Genomic DNA, 25882 nt, shown 5'->3' on the forward strand with positions numbered 1-25882 from the left:
AATCTAAAATCTTTTTGATCAATAATTATCAAAGAGCTTACCGTTTGGAGGGTCTCGTCTTTTCTCTGTTAGGAAATAAAGGAATATTATTAGACATATGCAATACAAAAATCAACATAAAAAAATCAACTCATCTAAACTGTCTTATTCCTACGTCCATGTATAAGTGGTTAACAAGTTTCTCTGAGGAACTGACATTGGAGCAGACATTTGAATAAAGCAAGAAAGGGAACAACATATTGAAAGGCCCTCAGGAGGGAAGAACATGAAGGAACACCATAATACTGGACCGCAGTGAGCCAAAGGAAGAGCGGAAGGAGAGAAGTCAGAAGGAGAACCAGGGAACTGGAGCATGTAGGGTCCCACAGGGCATGGGTTAAGGAATATAGATTGTGTTCTATACATGATAGGAAGCTCTTACAGGTTTTTGAATAGGGGAAGTGACATGATCCAATCTATGTTTTTAAAAGTTTTGCCTGGTTACTATGTGGGAGAGAGCTACTAGGGGGCATACAGTGACAGCAGGGAGTCCGTCATAGTCCCGATGACAGACAACGGTAGCTTGGATTAGGGTGGTAGCAACAGAGGTGGTGAGACAGATCCAGGACTTGTTTTTGAAGATAGAGAAAATGGGACTCACTGATAGGGCTTATGAAGAACCACTGTGAGCCAGACTGACAAGGTGGAGCCAACGCCTTTTACTGGGATGGGGACAGCTAGGAGAAGAGGAGGAGCAGGTCGAACTGGGGCTTGGGGAACACGGGTCAGGTGTTCTGCTCACACATACTAGGTCTGAAGGCTATTCTGACACCCAGCTGGAGCACACAAGTCTGAAAGTCAGGGGCGAGGTCAACAGGAGAGAGAAAACTTTGGGAGTCAGCAGTATATAGACAGTGTTCAAAGCTATGGGACTGAACGAAAGCATAAAGATAATGAAAATACCTAGAGATGCCTGAGCTATGGGGGAGACCAAAATAATACTTAGAAGCTATAGCCAATTAAGTAGGAGTAATACCAGGAGAACTTCTATTAACCCTTTGCATTCATACTCTTACATATCAGGTTTGACACAATTTTGGTTTCAAGAAAGCTCAAAACTGGTTGAGAATTTTCAACAAATATAATTTCCACAGATTTTTCTAATACAAAATTTTCCAAAATTATAAGACAAATAGCCATAAATAATAATATAATAAAATATTTAGTTTATAAACAGCCACAATCCTAAAATTAATTGGATTTAATTGAGGGACAAGTTGAAAATCCTGGCAATGGGAAATATAAATGTATTACTCCATCTGGTGGTCTGATGAAGTAATTTTCTGAAACATTTGATGTAAGCACATCCTATCTAATGTCAATGAATGTCAAATCCCCAATTTCCAAGGTGATGTTACCTCTGCATCCACAAAGGAAATACTTCTTAAATTGGCAGTGCCACAAATATGGAAATATGCTGAGATAATGTAAAGTTCAGAGTATAAGTTCTAAAAAGCAATTACTTAGAAACATGACACTATCCTGGCTTGAGAGCCATTCTTATGAAAAAAAGAGAAGGTTTGGTTGAACTAAGAATGGGAGTTGATGGTGTGATGTATTTGCTAGAAACACTAGCAGAACAGTGTTTAATCATATTAGGGGACGTTTTTAGTATCACAGTACTAGTCATACTACTGTTGGATTACTGTGTTCAAATCTGGACATCATATTTGAGCTGGACCATTTTCTCAAATCTGGATCATTTGAAGAAGACATAAAAATGTACAGGGCATTCAGCGCACAGTATATAGTGCTCTGAATACAGTATGATGAGTCTGTAAGTTATACAGTATGATGAGTCTATAAATCATATCATGTGAGGAATAAGAAACTGGAACTGGTTAAGCTAAAGAAGTGTAGGCCTAAGGAGGGCATGGTACATGGCTTCCAACATTAAATGGCTAATGGAAGGAAAAGAAAACACTAATTCTTTGTTGCTCCAAAAGTTGGACCCCATGCATCTAAGTTAAAGAGAGGCAAGGCTGAAGGTTGACTTAGCATGAAGGGGCTACCCAACAATCAATCAGCTGTCTCCCATATGCTGTGATCTTCTGCTTCTGAAAACACGATGCCTAAAAGCTTAGGAACTGTATAAAACAGAATTCCCATACCAGTTAAAAGACACCTTCAAGTGACCTATCTATTTCAAAAGTCAATTATTCGATATTTTAAGAAGTATTTTTTACTTTTTTTTTAATTGAAAATTTAGTCACACAGTGTGACTAAAAGAAGTCCCAGGGAGTCCCTGGCCTGGCACCACAACATGTCATTGAAATAAGAACTGAACCGTGAATTATTCCACAGAATTAAATTCTTCCACAGCATGGAATCAAGTGGTAAACACCCTTGGCCCCAAAAAGAAGTAACAAAAAACAATAGGCTCCTAATCATTCTCCTATTCACTCATGACAAGGGGGATATATAAGATGGCAGTAAGTAAGGCAACAACTTAGTTCATTTCATTTTCATTTTTACATTACCTTCCTCTCGGAAACCCATTAAAATAACAATAAACATATATAAAATGTAACACACGTGTTTACATTTCTGTTTTCAGGATCCAGTGCCTTTCTTTTTCATGACTTATTCCCTCCTATTGGTAAAGCACATCCTTGAATACAGTGATTTTCAGACTGGGGTAACATGTATACTTGGATGTACAAACTTTTCAAAGACTATATGGGCATGGTTAGTTTTAAGGGGATTTATTTGCTGATCTCAACTCCCATATGTTATTTCTCCTAAAAGTGACCTGCTTAAGAAGATGATTTTGGAGAGGTTCACCTTTCCTAATCACCTTTCTCCCACGTTACAACAGAAAGGCCTGGTATGTGACAGCTGTCAAATAGTTCCACATCAATGAATTTAAAGCTTTACACTATCCTGCGTCGTTCTCTAATTGTCTTATATGTATTAAAGTCTCATGCATTAAACTAAGTTCCTTATAATTTTACAATATACAACATTAGGGACAAAATAGAGACAAGGCAATGTTTACAGATCTTGTTTGCAACTTTGCTTATTTGCTTCTAGGCTTGCCTAAAGTATTTGTTCACAAACTATAAAATATTTTTGTAAATGTAAGTTACAAATAATGTCATAAAAATGCAAAGTTAAGAGTCAGTATATGTAAAATGTTATCAACAGAAAAGGTTATTGGAATGAGTTCTTTAATAAACCTGAAAAAAATCAGCTCTCAATAAAAACAGTATTTCTTGTAAGGTTAAGGATTAGCAACCTGTTTTTTGTAAAGGGCCAGATATGCGTCACATAGTCTTTGTCATAACTAGACAACTGTGTTGTGGAAAAAAAGCAGCCAAAGACAATATGTAAACCAACAAGCATAGCTGTTTTTCAATAAAACTTTATTTACAAAAACAGATGGCAGGCCAGATCTGCCCCATGAGCCATAGCCAGCTCCTGTTTAAAGGAATTTTTTTTTAAAAAGTTTACCAGATTTCCTTTGTCGACGGCCCAACAAGTCTGTAACTGCTTTTCGAAATTTTTTTGCTTCTTCTTCATTGGCAAAATTAAGGGCAACTTGACAGGTCTGAAATATTTTCATCAAAAAAGGTAAACAACAAAAACCACAAATCTAGCTTTACTTAACAAAAAAATTAATAACCAATAGAAGTACACTCTGAAGAAGAAAAATTTCACTTTATTAGCAGACAAGAACTTACTTTATGACTTAAAGTTATAACTTATAACTTAAGAAGGCAAAAAGCATAGAGAAGGTAGAGTAAAAGAGTACTATTAGAGAGGTTACCTATCACAGTAGACACTCAAATGTTAAACTGAATACTTCATCTTCAATTAAAAAAACAAAATAGTAAATAGAATTTGATCCTTCATAAGAGCTCTATGAACATTTGGATTTGAAAAGGCAAACGCTGGAAACATTGATCAAATGCAGATCAACTCTATGTTTTTCAGATATTATTTAAATTATAACCTTAATTCATGTAAATTATTAGAAATGTGGAAACACCCTGCATTATTATGGCATTTAGTCCACACTTTTATATATGTACATATATTTATATACAATCCAGAAAAATGTGAAAAATAACAAATAAGGAAGAAAACACTTTTTGAAAAGATGGACATATCATCTAATCCAACCTTTTATTGTAGAAAATTTAGGAAATACAAATATGAAAACAAAAAAAATTAAAGTCACCCATAATCCAGTCACTCAGACAAGTCCTGTGAGTATATGGTATAAAAATCCTTCTACTTATTATATTTTAGTACTCTTCTAGATCATATTCTTTCACAAAATAATTTGAACAGCAATATAATCTTCAATTTTTAAAAGTTACCATGGATTAGTGGTTTCACTTTTATAGATAAGAAAACTAAAACTCAAGAGAGGTTAAACTATTTGTCCAAAGTCACACAGAGGTAAAACTATCTGACTAAAGAAAGAGAAGACGAAAAAACAAACCTCTTTTCTACATACCAAATTACATTTACAGTACTCTTTGAAACCTTTTTTTTCCCTTAAAATCTTAGCCATTGCTTCCTACTAAGCCATAATATGGAGGCTTTTAAAAGTAAAATAATTCTTTATATTTTATACAATGTTTACACAAAAAGCTCAAAAATACTTTCCATAGACAAATGTAACAGTAATTACATTAAACAGGGCAATAAAGAAAATATGACTTACATCTCCAGCAAAGGTATGAAAATATCCTCTAGGACTATTATATACAAAGTTATTGTATAGCTCTTGTTCCCACAATAGTTTCCCATCCTAGAAAAAAGTAAAAGTTAAAGTAAGAACTACCAATAAGTAAGCCTCTTGGAAAAAAAACACACACACACACACACAAAACAAAGCCGATGGGCCTTCCCTGGTGGCACAGTGGTTAAGAATCCACCTGCCAATGCAGGGAACGTGGGTTCAGTCCCTGGTCTGGGAAGATCCCACATGCCGTGGAACAACTAAGCCCATGCACCACAACTACTGAGCCTGCGCTCTAGAGCCCGCGAGCGACAACTACTGAGCCCACACACCACAACTACTGAAGGCCATGAGCTCTAACGCCCGCGTGCTGCAACTACTGAACCTGCATGCTGCAACTACTGAAGCCCGCGTGCCTAGAGCCGGTGCTCCGCAACAAGAGAAGCCAGGGCAATGAGAAGCCCACATGCCACAATGAAGAGTAGCCCCCACTCGCTGCAACTAGAGAAAGCCCGCGCACAGCGACGAAGACCCAATGCAGCCAATTAAAAAAAAAAAAAAAGCAGATGACTCATATTGAAGAAACTTTATATTAATACTAGCTTTTACATACACACAGACCACATATATGTATAATACATAAGTAACATATCACATAATTTAGTAAGTAGTAACAGTAAATACTGGATAATGTTTCTTTCATAAAAGCTACATACCATGTGAGTTGAATTCAGTATGCTAAGATATAATCTCATTAGCCAAGCATTTCCAAATATAGTTACTTGGTCAAATACATAACCAAACATTTACTAGATCATCAACGTCAGATAGAAGGGGTAGGATACTTTTATATATGCACTGATTATCAATGCATAGTTCCATCAGCAGTACTTAGACTGTAAGCTATCAAATATTACAGAAGGATTTCATTCTTTTCCTCAATTCTGTAGATGCTGGGAGGGTCAAATAAGTCTTCTCTGTACTGCTCATTAACAATCTTTGAATTCCTAAGTTTTGCAGAGTGGTCTAATTAAACATTGGTATAAACAGTATCAATCACGTGCAGAAGGAGACTGAGGATTAAAGTGCACCGAGGTTAAACTATGGTTAAGAGATCCATGGTGATTGTCATATTGATAGCTGTAGTACAAGAAATATAATTAACCTTAATACCAAAGGTGGCTAATTCCAAGTATTTAGCAATGGCTATCTATAATTGGAGATGAATGGTTAGACAAATATAATCATTGCCCTATTCTGGTTTTGTTGTTGTTGTTATTTTTTTTGCGGTACGCGGGCCTCTCACTGTTGCGGCCTCTCCCGCTGCGGAGCACAGGCTCCGGACGCGCAGGCTCAGCAGCCATGGCTCACGGGCCCAGCCGCTCCGCGGCATGTGGGATCTTCGCGGACTGGGGCACGAACCCGCGTCCCCTGCATCGGCAGGCGGACTCTCAACCACTGCACCACCAGGGAAGCCCCCATTGCCCTATTCTGAAATGCAAGGTTCTACATAGACCACAATTTTAAAATATTTTAAAATGTTGTACACACATTATGACCATTGTAATAGAATCCCTTTCTTCTCAGTGGAGTTATATGTACATTTGATTTCTAAACAGTGCTTCTCCTTGGTGGTGAGAAATAAATATATCAAAGGACTTAGGAGTGTCTTTCAAACTATGCATGTGTTCCCCATCCCCCAGAATCACTGCCATAGTAAGTAAGCTACTGTTAGTAACATGAGTATGCCACATCTCTCAGCTGTCTTGGGGTATGGAGAAGGGGATGTTACAAATTTCTAATGTACAAAGTGCAGTAACTTAAATATCATTTAATCTCAGGGGAATACTCTGCAACAGATCCAGATGGTTATTCCATTTTACTAATAAGTAAGCCGGAGCCCAGGGAAGTAAACCAGTTTGAATACAATCTGTCTAACCATAAGTATCGTCCAGGAGTTCAAACTCAGTTTTATTTTTCTGTAACTACAATCCCATTACACTTATAGCCACATATGAATATTAAGCAAGGAGGCTTACCCACGGAAAAGATTTTAAAAGATAAACGGAGACTTCATCTCAGCCAAAAAATTATTTTTAGTGACTATCAGAGATGAATTCCTGACAAAGGGTATCCAATCTAAGACAAGGTGGATTTATGTTTAAGAGTGAGGGATACAAAGCTGTGAAAATCGGAACATACCTATGTTGACAAACAACATAAAATGGGTAGCAAATACTTTATTATAGATATTGTATAATGCTTTAAACCCAGGCCAAAGTAAGTAAGTACACACCAGGCTAAATATACTTTTGTAGCTCTCTGAAAGAACTATATACACTAGTCTGTAATGGACAGGATGGGATAAAAAGAGTATCATTAGAAAAGGAGAGAATGTGGGAAAAGCTCAAGACCCAAAGGAATAAAAACAGACAAACCAACAAAACCTTTAATGTGCAGACAGATAAAATGGGGAACTATTCATGTCCTGGTTTAGAATGTATTCCCAATTTGGTCACAGTGCCCATGGTTCAATATCTAAAACCAAGCTTCACTCTTCTAGTGTTAACTGAAGTAGAATATAAATATTACATACAGGATAAACAAATCTATACTATTATAAATTACAATTGAGGTAGAAAACCCTACAGTTTAAGTGGAAGCAAAATAAAACTCACCTTGATATCAAATATTCTTAAAAAATAAGATCTCTGTGGATTGTCCTTAACAAGACAAGCAACACCACTGCACTTCTTTGACCACATACAGTTCCGATCTGCTGCATATAACTGTACCACTGCTGAAGACATAGTCTGCAAAATATAAAATTTATAGCCATTAGGTTCAAAATAACACTAGGATAACCATAGCTTCTGCTAACACCTTGACTGCAATCTCGTGAGAGACCCTGAACCAGGACCCCCTGCCAACCTGCTCCTAAATTCTGGACCTGAAGAATTAAACATTTATTGTTATTTTAAACTACTTTTTGAAGTAATTTCTTATGTAGTAATAACTAATATAATAACTATACTAAAAATAATTATTGAAAGCTAACATTCATTTAGGCTTAAAATGTGTAAGGAATGTGCTAATAAGCACTTTAAAATATTGGGTTGGCCAAAAAGTGCCTTCGGTTTTTAAGTAAAAATAAAAGACACATTTTTCATTTTCACCAAGATCTTTATTGAACAACATATTCATCTTTTTATTCCATCTTCTCAAAACTTATCACCTTTTTGAGCAGAGAACTGTTCCAGGTGCCTTTTACAGTTTTCCAGGGAGTGAAATTTTTTCCATTAAAAGAATTTTGTAAAGACCAAAATAAATGGAAATCTGAATATGCAATGTCTGGTGAATACGGTGGATGAATCAGAACTTCCCAGCCAAGCTGTAACAGTTTTTGCCTGGTCATCAAAGAAACATGAGGTCTTGTGTTATGCTGATGAAAGATTATGTATTTTCTGATGACTAATTCTGGATGCTTTTCGTCTAGTGCTGCTTTCAGTTGGTCTAATTGGGAGCAGTACTTATTGGAATTAATCATTTGGTTTTCCGGAAGGAGCTCATAATAGAGAACTCCCTTCCAATCCCACCATATACACAACATCACCTTCTTCGGATGAAGACTGGCCTTTGGTGTGGTTGGTGGTGGTTTACTTCGCTTGCCCCACGATCTCTTCTGCTCCACATTATTGTACAGTATCCACTTTTCATTGCTCGTCACAATTTGTTTTAAAAATGGAATGTTTTCATTACGTTTAAATAGAGAAGTGCATGTGGAAATATGGCCAAGGTTTTTTTCCGCTTAACTTACGTGGAACCCAAACATTAAAGCGATGAACATAAACCAAGCTGGTGCAAATGATATTCAGTGCTTGATTTGGATATTTTGAGTATGTCGTCTATCTCCCGCGTGGTATAACACTGATTGTTCTCAGTTAATGTCTCGATTTGATCACTATCAACTTCAACTGGTCTACCTGACCATGGAGCATCATCCTGTGTGAAATCTCCAGCACGAAACTTCGCAAACCACTTTTGACACGTTTGATCAGTCACAGCACCTTCTCCATATGCTGCACAAATTTTTTTTGCGTTTCGGTTGTGTTTTTACCTTTCTTGAAATAATAAAGCATGATATGCTGAAAATGTTGCTTTTTTTCTTTCATCTTCAATATTAAAATGGCTACACAAAAATTCACTAATTTTGATAAGTCTTTTTTTAAATGCACACTGATATGACAGCTGTCACATACAATCTAACAAAATTGTTTGCAATGAAGTTAAAGACAACTAAGTGCTACTAGAGCCATCTTATGGAAAAAACCAAACGAACCTTTTGGCCAACCCAACATAACTCAATTGTTATTACTATTATAACCTCACTTTATGCTTGAGAAACCCAAGGTTAAAGAGGATAAATAATTTGCCCAATATCACACAGCTGAGCTGAAATTCTAATCCAGGCAATTTGTGACTTTAGATCCTGTATTCTTACTCCCTGTACTATATACTGTTTTCCAATAAAATGAACATTTGATCAACAAAGTAGTAGTATCAATAAAGTCTGACATCCATAAAGCAGTTAACCCCTTAAGTAAAGATACTAAGTCAAACCTGAAAGCAAGATTTATGTTTACTAATTACAGTGCTGGAAACTTTGAACATATTATCATATTGGAAGATAAATTCTAACATCTCCTTTTTAAAAATTAATTAATTAATTAATTAATTTTTGGCTGTGTTGCGTCTTCGTTGCTGCACGCAGGCTTTCTCTAGTTGCAGTGAGCGGAGGCTACTCTTCGCTGTGGTGCGCTGGGTTCTCATTGCGGTGGCTTCTCTTGTTGCAGAGCATAGGCTCTGGGCGCGTGGGCTTCAGTAGTTGTGGCTCGTGGGCTCTAGAGCGCGGGCTCAGTAGTTGTGTCTCACGGGCTCTAGAGCGCAGGCTCTAGAGCGCAGGCTCAGTAGTTATGGCGCATGGGCTTAGCTGCTCCGCGGCATGTGGGATCTTTCCAGACCAGGGCTCGAACCTGTGTCCCCTGCATTGGCAGGTAGATTCTCTTAACCACTACGCTACCAGGGAAGCCCAAACATCTTTTTTAAAGATGATAAAACTGAGGGGAAAAAAAGATTTAAAGTGAACTGCACCTGGCCATACAGCTTGAAAGCTATACTGAAGATATGGAAAGTGATTTGAGTGACGACTGTCCCAATCATCCCAAGGATATACCTAACTAGTACTCTTTTAGATGCACAGTAAAGAAGCTAATTCATTACATACAATGGACACCTTAGAACGTGCATTAGGGTTTTCCAGTACACCACGCTGCCACCTCCCTCATGACTATATCATGAACCAGTGGAAACTTTCATTTAACTCTAATTTAAGTTTCCTGTATATTATAATCTAGAATGTTAACTATTCAATCCCAGTTTCTGTAAGAGTTATTACACCCATTACTGGTACAGTACTTACAAATCTTCTAAAAATGATAATTTTTTCTGATCCAGCAATCTCACTCCTAAATTAGAAATTAAGGAAACAATTTAAAATAAAACCAAAAATTGTATTTTTAATATAAATATAAAAACCAAAACAGTTATATGAATATATATTAATTATGGTTTTTTAAATAACCAGAAATAGGAGACAATTAAGTAACTTGGTACATCAGTTCAATGAATACTGGGCACTGTAATAAAAAACAGACTACATTAAGATATGGAGATGACACTGTTTTGGGTTACTTAACTATGCCTAGGGAATGCCCTCCTTTGACAAGAGAATTCCAAAGACCTATTCTACACGCGAGTCTTTTCTAATAATAATAAAGTCAGAAATGTAAGATCAGTGTACTGCTGGAGATCAGAATTTCAGAAGAACTTTCTTTCCCAGATAACAGTGATTGATGCCGTTTTTAACTTTTGCAGACCAAACTCATCTTTGAATTTCATAGACGGTCATGAACAGGACACAAAGTAGCAGGAAAAGTTCCACAAGAGCCATTTTAAAAATTATGAAGATAGCTTAGAAACTAGGACATTGGGTTTTTAAAAAGTAGATTGAAGAATGTGGGTGTGCCTTTGGCCTGCTCAGAACATACCAGTGTGCTGCAAGTGCACAGTCTCAGCATGATACCTCCACAGGCCCCCTGACCCTAAACCCCTAGCACTGAAACCATCAGAAAAATGGATTTTGCATACATTATACAAAGATGTTAAAGACCAAGCTGAAAAATTTAAAAATCAGATGAGAAAATTTGTTTTCCAAGGAAAATTCATATAAATTACAGCCCTTTTTAGTATGGTGCTGTCAAACTGCAGTCATTTCTAAACAGAAAAGCAATTAGTAAACTAGATACCAAGATAAAGTTCTAAGAACCTTACTTTACGTTTTAACTAGAAAATAAGAAGTTACAGCTTGCAAAAGAAAAAAGTGTGCTATTAAATAGAGTATGAAATTCCATTATGGAAATCCCCTTGTCAAAAGAACCAAATATAAAACCAAATGTAAAATACTGTCTGGATGTATATGTGAACTTAATAACAACAACAACAAAACCCCCCAAATCCCATTTAAACATTTACATAAATTTAAAACAAAATCTAAAACATCTGCTTTTAAGAAATAAAGACCCTGGAAACAATGTTATAATTTTCCACACAAACATGTTTGGCATTATAAACAATTCATAAACTTTTAATACTAAAGAACTCAACTAACCAGCAATTTTCAGTAATGGGATTTTCAAAATTTTGCTACAATGTTATTGTCAGTCTAAGTGTGCCTATTTCATTCCTTCTTATCTTAACCTGTCAAAAGTCTGAAAATTATATACTATAATACCTTATAAAAGCCTTTTCTGACTAATTCAGATTATAGTAAATGCAAGAATAGCATAACATTTAATAATACAAATGCCAGAAATAATAACAACAGTGACTAGAACTCTAGATTGACAGTGGCTTAATTAAGTTTTTAAAAACATTCCTTCCATTCCTTTAAAGTAATTATAGCTAATCAACTCTATTACTTTTTGTCTTTCATAATCAAGAAGGTAGTCTTGAAAAACAACCTAAGGACAAGTGCTTAGGAAAGGAAACCTATTTCTTATTAGCTCAATAATGTTAGGGTTAAAATTTGTTAATTAAAAGGGGAAAAAAGTACTCTATCAATTTTTGTAGAAACAGAACCTGCCCTATCTCACACATTCCTGATATCTCAGTAGTGAGTTACTGCAATAAATAGCACATCCGTCCTCAGAACTTTCATTGTCAAGGGCAGAAATAAAATGGAGGATGAATTCTGGGATGTGAATCCCTCCCACTCTCCTTCAGCATGGCATGTCCACCTCTCTGGGGCTGAGTGCACCAGTCACGAAGTATTTGGCTGATTCTCTAGGTTGAAACGACTGCTTTTTCTTCGTGTTTCTAGAGTACCTTTTTGTGTATCTTGTATGAAATCTTGTCATGTGACAGATCTTATTCTAAAATAGAATTTTCTATGTTGATTTACTATCTGTTAAGTAGACTGTAACTCCCTTAAGCACCTAAAATAGTTTTGTAAGCCTATATTTCTACGTCACCTATACTTTGCCCCAAGTAAGCAGACACGTGTTAAATTAAATTAAAAATTGCATACTATGATTTTGATAATGATACTATGATAATGAAAAAGAGATTGACCTTTATTTTAGGATACACACTCTGAAGTATATGGGGCATCATATCAGCAACTTATTCTCAAGTGATTCAGAAAATAATAATATGCACGTATATACACACAAAGAGTAAAATGTTATAAATGGTAAAATGGTAACCCATGGTAAAATGTTATAAATGTTTGACAAATATATTCGAAGGATTTACAGGAATTCTTTGTACTGCATTTGCAACTTTTCTGTAAGTTATAAAATTATTTTGAAATAGAAAATTTTTAAAAGCACAAATGATTCAAAACAATGCAAGACTCTTAACCCCCTTCCACAGTCATGACAGGCTTGCGAAGGTGGCTCTCTTCTCAGTCAATGCTACCTCTACACATGTTAGCCACTGCCACTCTGACCCAAAACTGAGAAAACTGCCACTTCTTCCAAGTCCCTCTATACTAATACTAACTTTGTTAAAAGGAGTTTCATCTTGAATAAGACTCAAATCATATTATCAGAACAACCATACTATATAACAGGTCAGAATAAGAATTTTAGGTCAAGAAAATAGATTTTTATTTTAGAATCAGCTAATGACAGGGAAAAGACTGAAAAACACCAGGAGTTACAGATCCTTGCTTGACAATCGTCTACAACAAGTACTATGACTTAATACTGAATAATTGTCTACAATGATTACTGTTTTAATAATCAAAAAACATACAATGGTGTTAAAGAAAAAATTTTTAATATATTTTCAATGAATATGAAAAATAAACTGAGTATGGAAAAGGAAATCATATGATTGAATAAATAAAAGTCTTTTCTGCAATCACAATGGCCTAGATTAATAGTCAAAAGATTTCAGCTTTTGGGCTTTCCTGGTGGCGCAGTGGTTGAGAGTCCGCCTGCCGATGCAGGGGACACAGGTTCGTGCCCTGGTCCGGGAAGATCCCACATGCCGCGGAGCAGCTGGGTCCGTGAGCCATGGCCACTGAGCCTGCGCTCCGCAATGGGAGAGGCCACAACAGTGAGAGGCCCGCATACCGCAAAAAAAAAAAAAAGATTTCAGCTTTTTTTACGTGCGTGTGTGGCCCCAAGTTCCTAAAAACGAATCTGGGAAAATCCATCCTAAGTTTTCTTAATACATAAAAACTAAGCTTTAAATATGTTCCTAGATACTCTGATGACACATTCAGATGAAATGTCCCATTATTATCCTGAACATGAAATTTTAATATGAAACATAAAAGAAATTTTAAAAGTAAAGAAAGATAAGGAGTTTGGTTATTCCTCAATTAAAAAAAATTTAACTGTAAAAAATTTGAATTCTTATAATTAATTATACAGTGATCTCAAAGAGCAATTTCTTAAATAATTAAATTATAACACCACCTAAGTTACATGGCAACCTAAAAACCCAATACAGAAACCACCCATTTAGAAAACAGAAACAAGATTCATAAGTGGTAAGTACCAGTAAAAATATCCAGAAAAAGAAAACAAATAATTCACTTTGGAAAGAAGAGATTTTTATTACCTGGTAATTTCCACAATGAGAAATAACCAGAAAAAGAAAGAAAAAAAAACAATAGAAAAGGTAGAGATTGAAAAAGAATACATCAAAGACAAAAGGCTCCACAAGGAGTAGTAATTTTAAAAAAGCAAAGCTGGAGGACTGAAAGAGGAGGAGCACAAAAGCAGTAAGTAAAAAGCAGGATTTCAACAGTGAGGAAAAATGGAGCCATATAAAAGCAGCTACTGCCTTAGGACCAAGCACAAGTAGTCTTTTAGGTCTTATTAGCTATTTAAGAAAACTGGTGCTGGATGTATTCATTCATCAAATGTTTACTGAGCACCTACTATGAACACAGGACTGATCAATGGGGGTGGGGAGGAATAAAAGTGGGGTCAAACACAAAAGTGAATTAGATAGACACGGTCCTCGTGAAACATGAGTTCTAATGGGCAGACAGACATTAATAACTATTACAAATGCTATAAAGGAAAAATCCAGTATGCAAGGAGTGTGTACAGTCTACCGAGCATGGAAAGGCTTCCCTAAAGTGACACTATACCTGAAGGATGAAAAGGGATGAGTCAGGTGAGCAAAGAGTTGGGGGGAAGTGGAGAGGAAACAGCATTCTAGGTAGACACATCAACAAAGACCCTACCACGGGAAAGTGCTAGGGGAGTTTTAGAAGCTGTTTGGGGTGGGAGATAAGAAAGAAAAGAGTGGTATGGAATGAAGTTACAGCCAATATTAAAGCAACATCAAACAGTTCAACTCCAGTTGAGAGAGATAAACAGAGATACACAGTTTGGAGATGTGGTACAGCGGATTAATCGTTCCTATATTGGCCCTTGATTCCTCTCAGAATCCAAGTTCTTTTATAAACTCTCCTCCCCCCCGACCCTGGGTATGTCTATATGACTTGCTTTAACCAGTAAGATTTCAGCAAAGTAGAGCTTGAAAAGTACTTGCACACTGTGCCTTGCCTTCTTAGAACTGCTGCCCTGGGGTAAAAGACCACATGGAGAACATGGGCCCAATCATGTCACCTGCACTTGCTGAGCCCAGTTCCCATCAGGCCTGCCAGGTGAACACCACTGCATGAGTGAGCCCAGATGACAGGAGTAGACTAAACACCCAGCCAGTCCACAGAATCGTGAAAAATAAATTGATATTGCTTTATATCACAAAAATTTTAGACGCTTTGTTTGTGGCAATACATAACAGATGTTGGGGATTGTTTTAAGATACTAAAAAGCACAGTAACCTATAATAGGTAACTGTAGCTCCTGCCTCCATTCCATTTATATTGGACCTGTGTTTAAAATTACAAGTAAAATCATAAAAATTCTAGAGCTCACTCTCATTACCAGTACACTCTCTTTTTCGAAACCATTTAAAAAATCACTTTATAAATGAAAGTCTTACTAAAAGATATACGCTGTGCAACAGATGAAGGTCACTCAGTAAACTCACAGCCACACATCATCTCATATGGTGCCTGTGATTTAAATTCATACATCTGGAACACTGTAAATTATGTGGCACAGATCTTCAGCATTACCTGCAAATGCTGGTATTTACAGATGCTAAAACTACAAATGGCAAGGCTTACTATATTCTTAATTTTCTACTTCAAGGATAATTATATACAGATTAAGGCTCTGAGAGGGATACTGATCTCATTACAGACTGGGTCACATTTGCAAGCAGGTGAGGACACTGTTAAAAGTGTGAGCACACAGGTATGGCTTGCTCTCTTCTGCTTCTCCCTTCGCTGCAGCTTAAGTGGACCTACTTAAAAGGAGTTTTTCTCTTGTTGCCTCTTCCCTTTGTCTGCTTCTCTCTTGCAAGGTCAGTTGGCTTATGGTAAAATCTGAAGTTTAGGATTGGGTTTTCAGGGAATGAAGGTGGGAAGGGTTCCCTAGGATGCTCACCTCAGCTAACCAAAGTTTAACGTTACCAGCTGAGACCCAAGCTCTCTGATGACAAACAATCCCCTCATTTTATAGATGAGGTCACTTTATTTGCCAAAGGTCATATATTGGTCAGCTCTGGATGCATTTTCCAATTAGCTGCTCATTTTCTATTCACTGTACACCATACTCATTGATTCATCTAGTTCCTATATTGTCATATTTTTGCCCTATCCCATCTAAATGATTCTCTAAGAAAAATATACCCTTAATATAATTTTATTTCTCTACTGATCCCATTTGGTTTAAGATTCTTACCTTATTTTGGCGGAGGGAAGGGAGAGGCTGGCGGTGGTGAAGGTGGTGGGAAATAGAAGATTGCTAGTGCCTGAGAGAAAAGGATCTTTGTGAAAAGAAAAACTTCAAACAGATATACATTCTATGTCCTGAGGACACAGGTAGATTTATCATGAAGTCAGTTAAGTTTAAGTTATAGGCAGATTTACCATGAAGTCAATTAAGTTTAAGTCAGGTTAAGTTAAGTTTCCTTTACTTGGAAAAGTCCCTTATAAGGCTTGGCTTATTCTCCTTTGAGGACACATGAAGTAGCAGCAACCCCTCTCATTCCCAGGGGATCCTTTCCAGCTATCCCTGGTGGTGATCTTGGTATTTCCACCAATGATGCCTTATCCCAACATCTGCCCAGCCCCAGAAATAACCTGTCCCTCTTGGACCACATGATCCACGCAGACCCAACCGTTAACTCTAAGCAGAAGGATCTGAATAAGTGCTGTCCAGCTCCCTGCTGGGGGTGGAATACTATGACCAAACTTCATGGACATTTCTGGGGGTGGTGGCAGCGGTCCAGCCAACTGAGATCAAAGAGGTGGAGTTTTCCCAAGGCAAGAAGCACCCTCTAAGCAAAGTGAAGGAAATTAGAGATGTGCCATTACCTGTAACTGCTTTCAAAAAATTTCTTTCAGCTTTACAACTATCAATAAATAATAAGAAACAATAAATTTTGATCAAAGGTACTAAGCAGGAATCTTTTTCTGCAAAGTGCCAGACAGTTAATATTTTAGGCTTTGTGAGCCATTTGGTGGTCTCTTTCCACTCTACACTGTAGTGTGCAAACCCAGCCACAGATAATTTGGAGATGCTTGTGTTCCAATAAAATTTTATTTACAAACTCAAGCAGGCTGGATTTGGTATAGAGGCCATAGTTTGCCAAGCCTTGGACAAGAGGAAAGATTCTCTCTATAGAAAATATAAGATTGCTGTCACGTAAAGAGGCGCTGATAAATATGTGGCCAAAAACAGTAGATAAAAACTATTAAGGAGGTGTATCAGTCAGTAGTAGCAGAAATAAGTTATAATACTAAGGAGCTACTTTTCTGAATTTTGTAATGTTTATGGTATTTTTTACTTGTTGTGATCCTTTCTCATACTAAATAACCATTCATTTTTGTATTTAGTTTTTGGATTCTTTTTCTTAAAGACAGCCTCTCCAAATTGAATAAGTTTCAGACCACAAAACCTGGATCAGCCTTACCTGGAGTGAGAAAATGATGCATCAATTAGAGCAACAAAATTCTGAATCTAAAGAAAATGAACTATCTAAGCTAATATATTCCTTTTGCCAAACCAAATTTAACATAGTTATTTTTTAACATACAATGACCTTTCCCCACTAAGAAAACAGGCTAAGCAACTTAAAAAAACCCCACTAAATAAAACAGGCTGGAAAGGCCAGTTATGTGTTTTGGGGGGGGGAAGGAGGGAGGGGATGCTTTTATAGTCAAATCCTTCATATAACATTCTTAATAGATGACTAAATAGCATTTGCTTGAACGCCTGCTGTAATGAGGAGCTTACAACTTGAGGAAAAAAACTATCTCATCATGGAGCAGCTCAGTTAGAAAATTATTAATACGTAACCTAAACCTGTTTTCCTAGCAATTACCACTCATAGGTATTTTAATCTTTAATTATCCATTTAAACACCTGTTGAGCGTTTGCTATGTGATAGGCACAGCGCTAGGTACTGTAGCTACAGCAATATAAAAGTGGAGGTGTGTACTGTCCTCACTAATTACAGCATACTGACTCCTGTGTAGCGGCAAGAACATTCACTTCCCTAGAGATGTGTCCCCACAACCCTATTTCTCAGGTCATCTCCTTTCCAGCTAAAATTTATTTTGATCATTCATCATCTGACCTGATTTATGGATTCCTTATCAGTCTGGTAAAATGAAGTAGATGATATTTAGATGTGGTCTCATCAATGCAGGATATTAGCTAAATGATGGGGGAAATAATTTATTCCCAATCACAAAAAGGAATGCATGTACAGCCTCATTCTCATCTATCACACTGCATATTGGAGACACACGGGATTGTCTTTGTCTAACTCATTATCCTTTCTCATATCCTGATCTTCCATTTCAATTCCATGCTCCCAAAGGCAAAACACCCTGCATCTCACCCTCCTTTTACCTGGCTAACTCTATTCATCTTTCAAATCTCAGTTCAGGGGTCATCTATGGGATGCCTTAAGTGTTAACACTTAACCTACTAGTATAGCCTACTACTTATGAGGATACGCAACATGAGCTTGCCTAACAAAATACTTTGGTCAGCTTCAGCCATCAAAAACTAGAGGGAGAAAGCAGTGCCTCTTTTCACTAGGCCTTAACAAAGAAGACTCTTCAAAAATGCCAATGGACTGGTTAGGTAATTAGGTCCTTTCAAATTACACAAACGAGTGGGTTAAATATTTTTTAGTGGACTGGAAATACTAAAGAATAAAATGAAATACAGAATTAAAAGCCAACAAGAAGCAAACATGCTGAGAAACTTAAAGTTCATTTGGAAACAAAAAAAAGCCTGGAACAGGAAAAATTACAATCTCTGATGTAGCTAGTACAGGGGTTTCCCCATTAGCACTCACAGATACTAAGAACAACTCTCCTAGAAGGAAGCCTAATGGAATGTTTCCTTGACAGCAGAGTTGCCATAAATCCTCTGCAGTCTAGCCCATGCACTCAAAAAATATAGGCAAGCATTACTCAAACAATCTTGCCTATGTGGAACAGTAATAAATTTATAAAACACTGAGAGAAAAGTTTTTAGTAATTAAGAGGGATGAGAAATATTACATAATCAAAGATAATATAACATACAGTATAAAAGAAGAGCTATAACTGATTGGCAATAACCCTAAAAAGTATTACCATGGTCAAGATGAATAAATTCATAAGATGATTAGATAATTTGCATCCTACAGTAACAACAGACTTTGGGGCAAGGAAATGCAACACAGTAAAATATATGGTACCCAAAATGTTCACATAGATGACCTACCTTATCATATAGGCGTTAAAATAAGTTCAGTTCAGTCTATTTAAACCAGGGTAAAGGAATAACTCATTTTAGAAACACTTCCATCAAAACTATTAAAATAATTCAAATCTTACATTTATTAATTCAAACCTTCAGAACCTTAAGATTATCCAAAATTACTCAGGCAACTGGAATTTTCTAGATCATCAAGAAAAATACCCACTCAATTTATTAAATAAGCCACAATTCAGCTATACAATGGGATATTATACAGCTGCTTAAAAAAAAATAAAGAGGCTCTTTAACTCATGATAAAGAAAGACCTTCAAGATATATTGTTATGTGAGAAAAAAGCAAGATATAAAATGAAGGGTATAGTATGCTAACATTTGTGTGCAATAGCAGAAGCAAGAATAGATAATTTGCATTGCCTAAATATGCATAAAACCATCTGGAAAAAGACACAGAAAGCTAGTAACAGTTGCCAGCTGTTTAGGGGTTTTCTGTGTGTGCATGGGTTTTGTCAGGCAAGGAGGGACTGGGCAAATAAATGTAGGATAGGATGAAAGAGAAACTTTTCACTTACTTTTCATACACTTAATTTTAAACCAAGTAAATATTTTAGCTTTTCAAAAAATTAAATATTGATTTGAAAAATACACACACAAAAGAAAAACAAAAGACCTATTCGTGTCATATCGTGGTATAAGTCTGAGAAAAATAAAAACATCATCTTTCTGATTTAGAAAACTATAACTGAGGAAGCATTTCTAGTAGCTTTTAAAAGCCTTCCCCTTAAAAAGAATTAGAAGTGAACACTGATGAAAATAACATACTACAGTGTCTAAAGCTATAAAGTAAGAGAAAAGCAAACTTTGGCTAGTACAGGGAGATAGCCTATGTCTGTAATGAAGGTCAAAGTCTATGATTTCTTTCACAAACTTTCCCTTTGAGTATTTTGAACTCTTAAACATGACTAATCAAGTAAGCAAGTTTAAAATACAGTTGGCTCTATCGCCTATATTTGTTACTATATATGCAGCAATTCATAATTATCCAAGCTTTTAAAGACAATCACAGGAATGTGCTTATATATTATATATATAAGCACATTTAATTTGCTTGACTTTCATATGTACAATCAAGCTGGGGAAGGACATGCAAAGAGAAGGTTAATCTAAGAGTCAGTAACAGTTTAAATTCAATGTACAACCTAACTTAAGGACTTTAAGTACAACATCTGAGACTCTCCCATATATTATGCATAAGAATTAGATAGGCAAAAAGGGGGGTGGGGATTGCAGATAGGCAAGAACAGTTCTGAAGTTGTTTTTACGATTTACACTTTATAGGGCTTCCCTGGTGGTGCAGTGGTTAAGAACCCGCCTGCCAATGCAGGGGACACGGGTTCGAGCCCTGGTCTGGGAAGATTCCACATGTCGTGGAGCAACTAAGCCCATGAGCCACAACTACTGAGTCTGCACTCTAGAGCCCGTGAGCCACAACTACTGAAGCCTGCATGCCTAGAGCCTGTACTCCACAACAAGAGAAGCCACCACAATGAGAAGCCCACACACCGCAACGAAGAGTAGCCCCCACTCGCCACAACTAGAGAAAGCCTGTGCAGAAACGAAGACCCAACACAGCCAAAAATAAATAAATAAATAATATTAAAAAAAAGATATGTACAAGCTTCCATGCACCTATTTAAAAAAAAAAAGATTTACACTTTATTACAATTTCAGAGACTTAAAACTGTAGTGTAAAACATTAATAATGATCTAGTCAGTAATTTGAAAAATAAATTTACTCAACAAAACAAGCTTTATATACTTCCTCAGAAAGCTCAATGTTGCTAGTTTCAAAAGGCAATTTTTATTCTAAATGCATGAGCCAACATTTCTAACTCTGGTTATTATTACTGAAATCGAATGACCATGCATAACTAGATGTTAGACTGCAACCCCTACAAAGGAGTAGGAAACTGACTGTATTTAAAAGGTATATCATATTAGTTTTTTTTTTTTTTAAAAAACTTTACCATTTAATAGATCAAGAACTGGTGGGTAGCAGGGGCAGGGGAGTGGGGAAGATGTGAGGATTTTATATAATAAGAACAGCTCTACTACCAGCTTATAAAAGCTAGTAACTGGAGTTCCAGCATTCCTCAGTTTTCAGCAAGTTGGTCAATGAAAATAAAGAGAACCAGGAAAAACCCCAAGCTTCCAAAAACACGAAAGATACTCTTACACCTTTACTATCTGCAAATCTAGGATCAAAGTTGTGACTAAAAAAGTACGCCAGTATAGTACAGAGTAAACATTTTTAATAATGGCACCTAAAGAAGGTTTAGGTCAGTGAGAGACCAAATAAATAACCATTTACTGTATCTCGGTAGGATTTTCACTAGCTTTTATATATATGATAAACTTACCTTGCAGGTCCTGCCTGTTCCCCACCCCCAATACTTCTAATTGTTAGAGAACTGCTGCCTCTTCCCAGGGACAAGCACAGGCGCTACAGCTCAGTCAGTTTAGATTCCCTCCCAGGAATTTAGAATTCCAAACTGAGTCATAAGACTGAGGAGTTCAGGGAAGAGATGAATGGAGTTGAGAGAAGTTCCACTGACTCTTGCTGTTCTCAGAGCTTCCCAGCCTCCTGCTGTTCCTGAAACTTTATTGTTCAATTCTGTTTTGGATTCCATGGGATCCTCTGGTAGCCAATATATTCCTTTTTCCTTAAGCCATAACATTTCATTTACACATCCAATGAAGCACTTATCACTGAATGACTTGTTATAGATTCCTATGTGAGGTATGCTTCACCAATAAACTGTTCATCCTCTAAAGACAAGGGCCATGTATGTCCCTCAGCCCTAGCACAGTACTTAAAATGCAGTGTGCACTCATTCACTGGATGAAATAAACTGAGAAAGGTGAAAAGTGAAAGGATTCTTTCTTAGAATCATATTAATTATTGCTACATTATCAAAATTATTTTAAATACTTTTTCAAAAAGTAGAAATTGCTAATCTGTGCTATTTAAATTATTTTTAGATGACAACAGTTCTCTTCTTGGCACTTCACTGACCGAAAAAAACATCTACATGACATAGTGAAAAACTTCAGTCAATGCAACCACATTCCTAATATTTTAAATGCCACAAAACACAGGAATTTGCTTCCACCACAACCTCCACCCACAGAAAAGGGGAGTGAGCAAGGGTTTGGGGACAAAAAAAGCATACCAAAGTCAAAACATATTTTTAAAAATAAGAATGTACTTTCCCCACTAATTTTCAAAGCATGTCAAGGCCAGTAAGATGAGCACAGAAGCAGGAAATAATTTCCAGTACATTCACTTAAATAAACAAACAATGCTGTGGTTTTCAAGTGAACCTAAAAAATAGACAGTGCTCATCTTTTAGAGAATACTCAATCCCATCCATCTGGATCTGGTTCACATTTATAGAATACTTCAACAGTAGAACACACATTCTTCTCAAACTTAAGTGGAATAATCACCAAGACAGACCACATTCTGGGCCATAAAACACAACAACAACAAGGAATTCATACATTGTTGTCTGTTCTCAGACAACAATGTAGGAATCAATATAAGAAAGACAGCTGGAAATTTTCAAAACATTTGGGGATTAAATATACTTCTAAATAACACATGGATCAATGAAGTCTCGAGAGAAACTTTAAAACATTTTGAACTAAATGAAAATTAAAACATGGCTTACCAAATTCTGTGGGATTCAGCAAAAGCAGTGCTTAGAGGGAAATTTATAGCACTGAATGCATGTATGAGAAAAGAAAAAAAGATCTAAAATCAATAACCTAAGCATCTACTTTGGGAAACTAGAAAATGAAGAGCAAATTAAATCCAAAGTAAACAAAAGAAAAGAAGAAAAATAAAATTTATAGCAGAAATCAATGCAATTGAAAACCGGAGGAAAGAAATCAAAAGACAAAAAAGAGATAAGACACAAATTAATAACATCAGGGCCCAGAAGTAGACCCACACAAACATATCCAACTGATCTTTGACAAAGGAGCAAAAACAATTCCGTGGAGAAAGGATAATCTTTCTGAAATATGGACATCCACTTACCAAAAAAAAAAAAAAATCTAGATACTGATCTTACACATTTCACAAAAATTAGTTCTAAGTTGATCACAGATTTAATTGTCAAGTGTGAATCTAAATAACTTCTAAAAGATAACATAGAAAATGTACATGACCTTGGGTTTCATGATGACTTTTTAGGAACAAGAGCAAAAGCACAACCTGTCAAAAGAGAAAACTGATAAATTGGGCTTCATTAAAATTAAAACTTCTGGGGCTTCCCTGGTGGCGCAGTGGTTGAGAGTCCGCCTGCCGATGCAGGGGACACGGGTTCGTGCCCCGGTCCGGGAAGATCCCACATGCCGCGGAGCGGCTAGGCCCGTGAGCCATGGCCGCTGAGCCTGCGCGTCCGGAGCCTGTTGCTCCGCACCGAGAGAGGCCACAACAGTGAGAGGCCCGCGTACCGCAAAAAAAAAAAAAAAAAATTAAAACTTCTGCTCTGCAAAAGAAACTGATAAATGAATGAAAAGCCACAGACTAAATAAAAATATATACAAAATGCATATATGATAAAGGATGTATATCCAAAATAGGCAAAGAACTCTTAAAACTCAATAAGAATAAATTAACAATCCAACTAAAACTCGGGCAAAAAGACTGAACAGACACCTCACCAAAGAAGATACACAGATGGCAAATAAGCATACAAAAAGATACTCAACATCATATGGCATTAGGACTTGCTAATTAAAAGGATGACCTATGATGATAAACCTATTAGAATAACTAAAATCCAAAATACTGCTAACACCAAATGCTGATGAGAATGTGTAACAACAGGAACTCTCATTTATCCCTGGTAGGAATGCAACAGCCAGTTTGGAAGACAGTTTGTCAGTTTCTCACAAAGTTAAACACAGGTTTCCCATATGACACAGCAATCATGCTCCTAGATATTTACCAAAATCAACTGTACACTTACGTCCATGCACAAACCAGCAAATGAATGTTTATAGCAGCTTTATTCATAACTGCCAAACATTGAAGAAATTGTGATTTCTTTTAATAGGTGAATGGATAAATAAACTCTGGTATATCCACACTAAAATGAAATATTTTTCATCAATAAAAAGTAACAAGATATCAAGCCACATAAAGTCATGGAGGAATCTTAGATGCATATTGCTGAGTGAAAGAAACCAGTCTGTAAATACCACCTACTGCATGGTTCCAACTATGACATTCTGGAAAAGACAAAACTATAAAGAAGGTAAAATATCAATGGACCCTAGGGTTTCAGCAGGAGAGAGGAGGGATAAATAGGTGGAGGAGAGGGTAGTTTTAGGGCAGTGAAACTATTCTGTGGGATACTGCAATGGTGGGTATATGACATGCATTTGTGAAAACCAAAATTATATATCTGTACAGACTAAAACCTAGTGTAAACTATGGACTTTAGCTAGTAACAATGTATCAATATTGGTTCATCAATTTTTTTTTTTTTTTTTTTTTTGCGGTACGCGGGCCTCTCACTGTTGTGGCCTCTCCCGTGGCAGAGCACAGGCTCCGGACGCGCAGGCTCAGCGGCCATGGCTCACGGGCCTAGCCGCTCCGCGGCATGTGGGATCTTCCCAGACCGGGGCACGAACCCATGTCCCCTGCATCAGCAGGCGGACTCTCAACCACTGCGCCACCAGGGAAGCCCGTGGTTCATCAATTTCAACAAATGTATCATACTAATGCAAGGTATTCATAATAGGGGAAAGTGGGGGTGGGGAGAGGGAGACAGGGTAACGTAAACCCTCTACACTTTCCACACGATTTTTCTGTAAATCTAAACCAGCTGAAAAAATAAAGTCTATTAATAAAAAAAAATACAAGCTAACTATCTATATTAGAAATCAGACCTTCAAACATAAATTTGGACCACAGCCAAGAATAATCAGATAATTGAGGAAACGGGAGCAAAGAAGAGAGCAACTACATGAATATTAATTGAAATTTTTTTTCAATGATGAGAACTTAAAAAAAAATTAGTATCTTCAGATATATTTAATTAGTTATTATTGCAGAAGGAGGGGGAGACTGCTCTTAAAATACAGCAACTAGCAAATGCAGAATACTTTGATGGAAAATAAAAAATAACACCTTACCATTAAAAATTCAAAGATAAGTGTCACAATATCTGGTATCCAATAAAAAAGTTACCAAGTATGTGAAAAAGCTCTTACCATGCTAGAGCAAAGATAGAACATGTTAAGTAGAAACACAGAATATACTTTTTTAAATCCAAATTAAACCCCAGAGATGAAAACTATAACATCTGAGATGAAAAAACTAACATCTAAATGGTATTAATGGCAGATTAGACATTGTAGACAAAAAAGATTAGTGACTTTAAAGACATAGCATTAGCTACTATCTAAAAGAAACAGCGAGAGAATAAGATGGAAAGAAAAAAAAAAAGAGCTGTACAGTAGTGAAGTCTAGGACAAATTCAAGCAGTCTATATGTGTCTAGCTTTTTTGAAGTCAAGGGTTTTTTTTTGGGGGGGTGGATATTTGGGGGGGAAAAAGACTGAAAATTTTCCAAACTTGATATAAACTTACTATAAACTCACATATCCAAGAAGTTTAAGAAATCCCAACATAAG

The 25882-nt window shown here is 36.5% G+C and overlaps 1 protein-coding gene across 2 annotated transcripts in view; it reads right to left on the reverse strand.

Annotated features, from left to right (window-relative positions):
* The window catches only part of WASL (WASP like actin nucleation promoting factor), a 66664-nt gene that overhangs the window by 27845 nt on the left and 12937 nt on the right, over positions 1 to 25882 (reverse strand). For both annotated transcript variants that reach the window (XM_082845999.1, XM_082845998.1), the window contains exons 2-5: positions 7411 to 7545; positions 4715 to 4801; positions 3493 to 3589; positions 42 to 65 (exon numbers count right to left, since the gene is read on the reverse strand). In XM_082845999.1, coding sequence (XP_082702125.1) covers positions 42 to 65; positions 3493 to 3589; positions 4715 to 4801; positions 7411 to 7545 — 343 coding nt within the window. The remainder of the gene's footprint in view (positions 1 to 41; positions 66 to 3492; positions 3590 to 4714; positions 4802 to 7410; positions 7546 to 25882) is intronic.

Source organism: Leucopleurus acutus, assembly GCF_964270905.1.
Source record: "Leucopleurus acutus genome assembly, chromosome: 9".
Taxonomy (NCBI): Eukaryota; Metazoa; Chordata; class Mammalia; order Artiodactyla; family Delphinidae; genus Leucopleurus; species Leucopleurus acutus.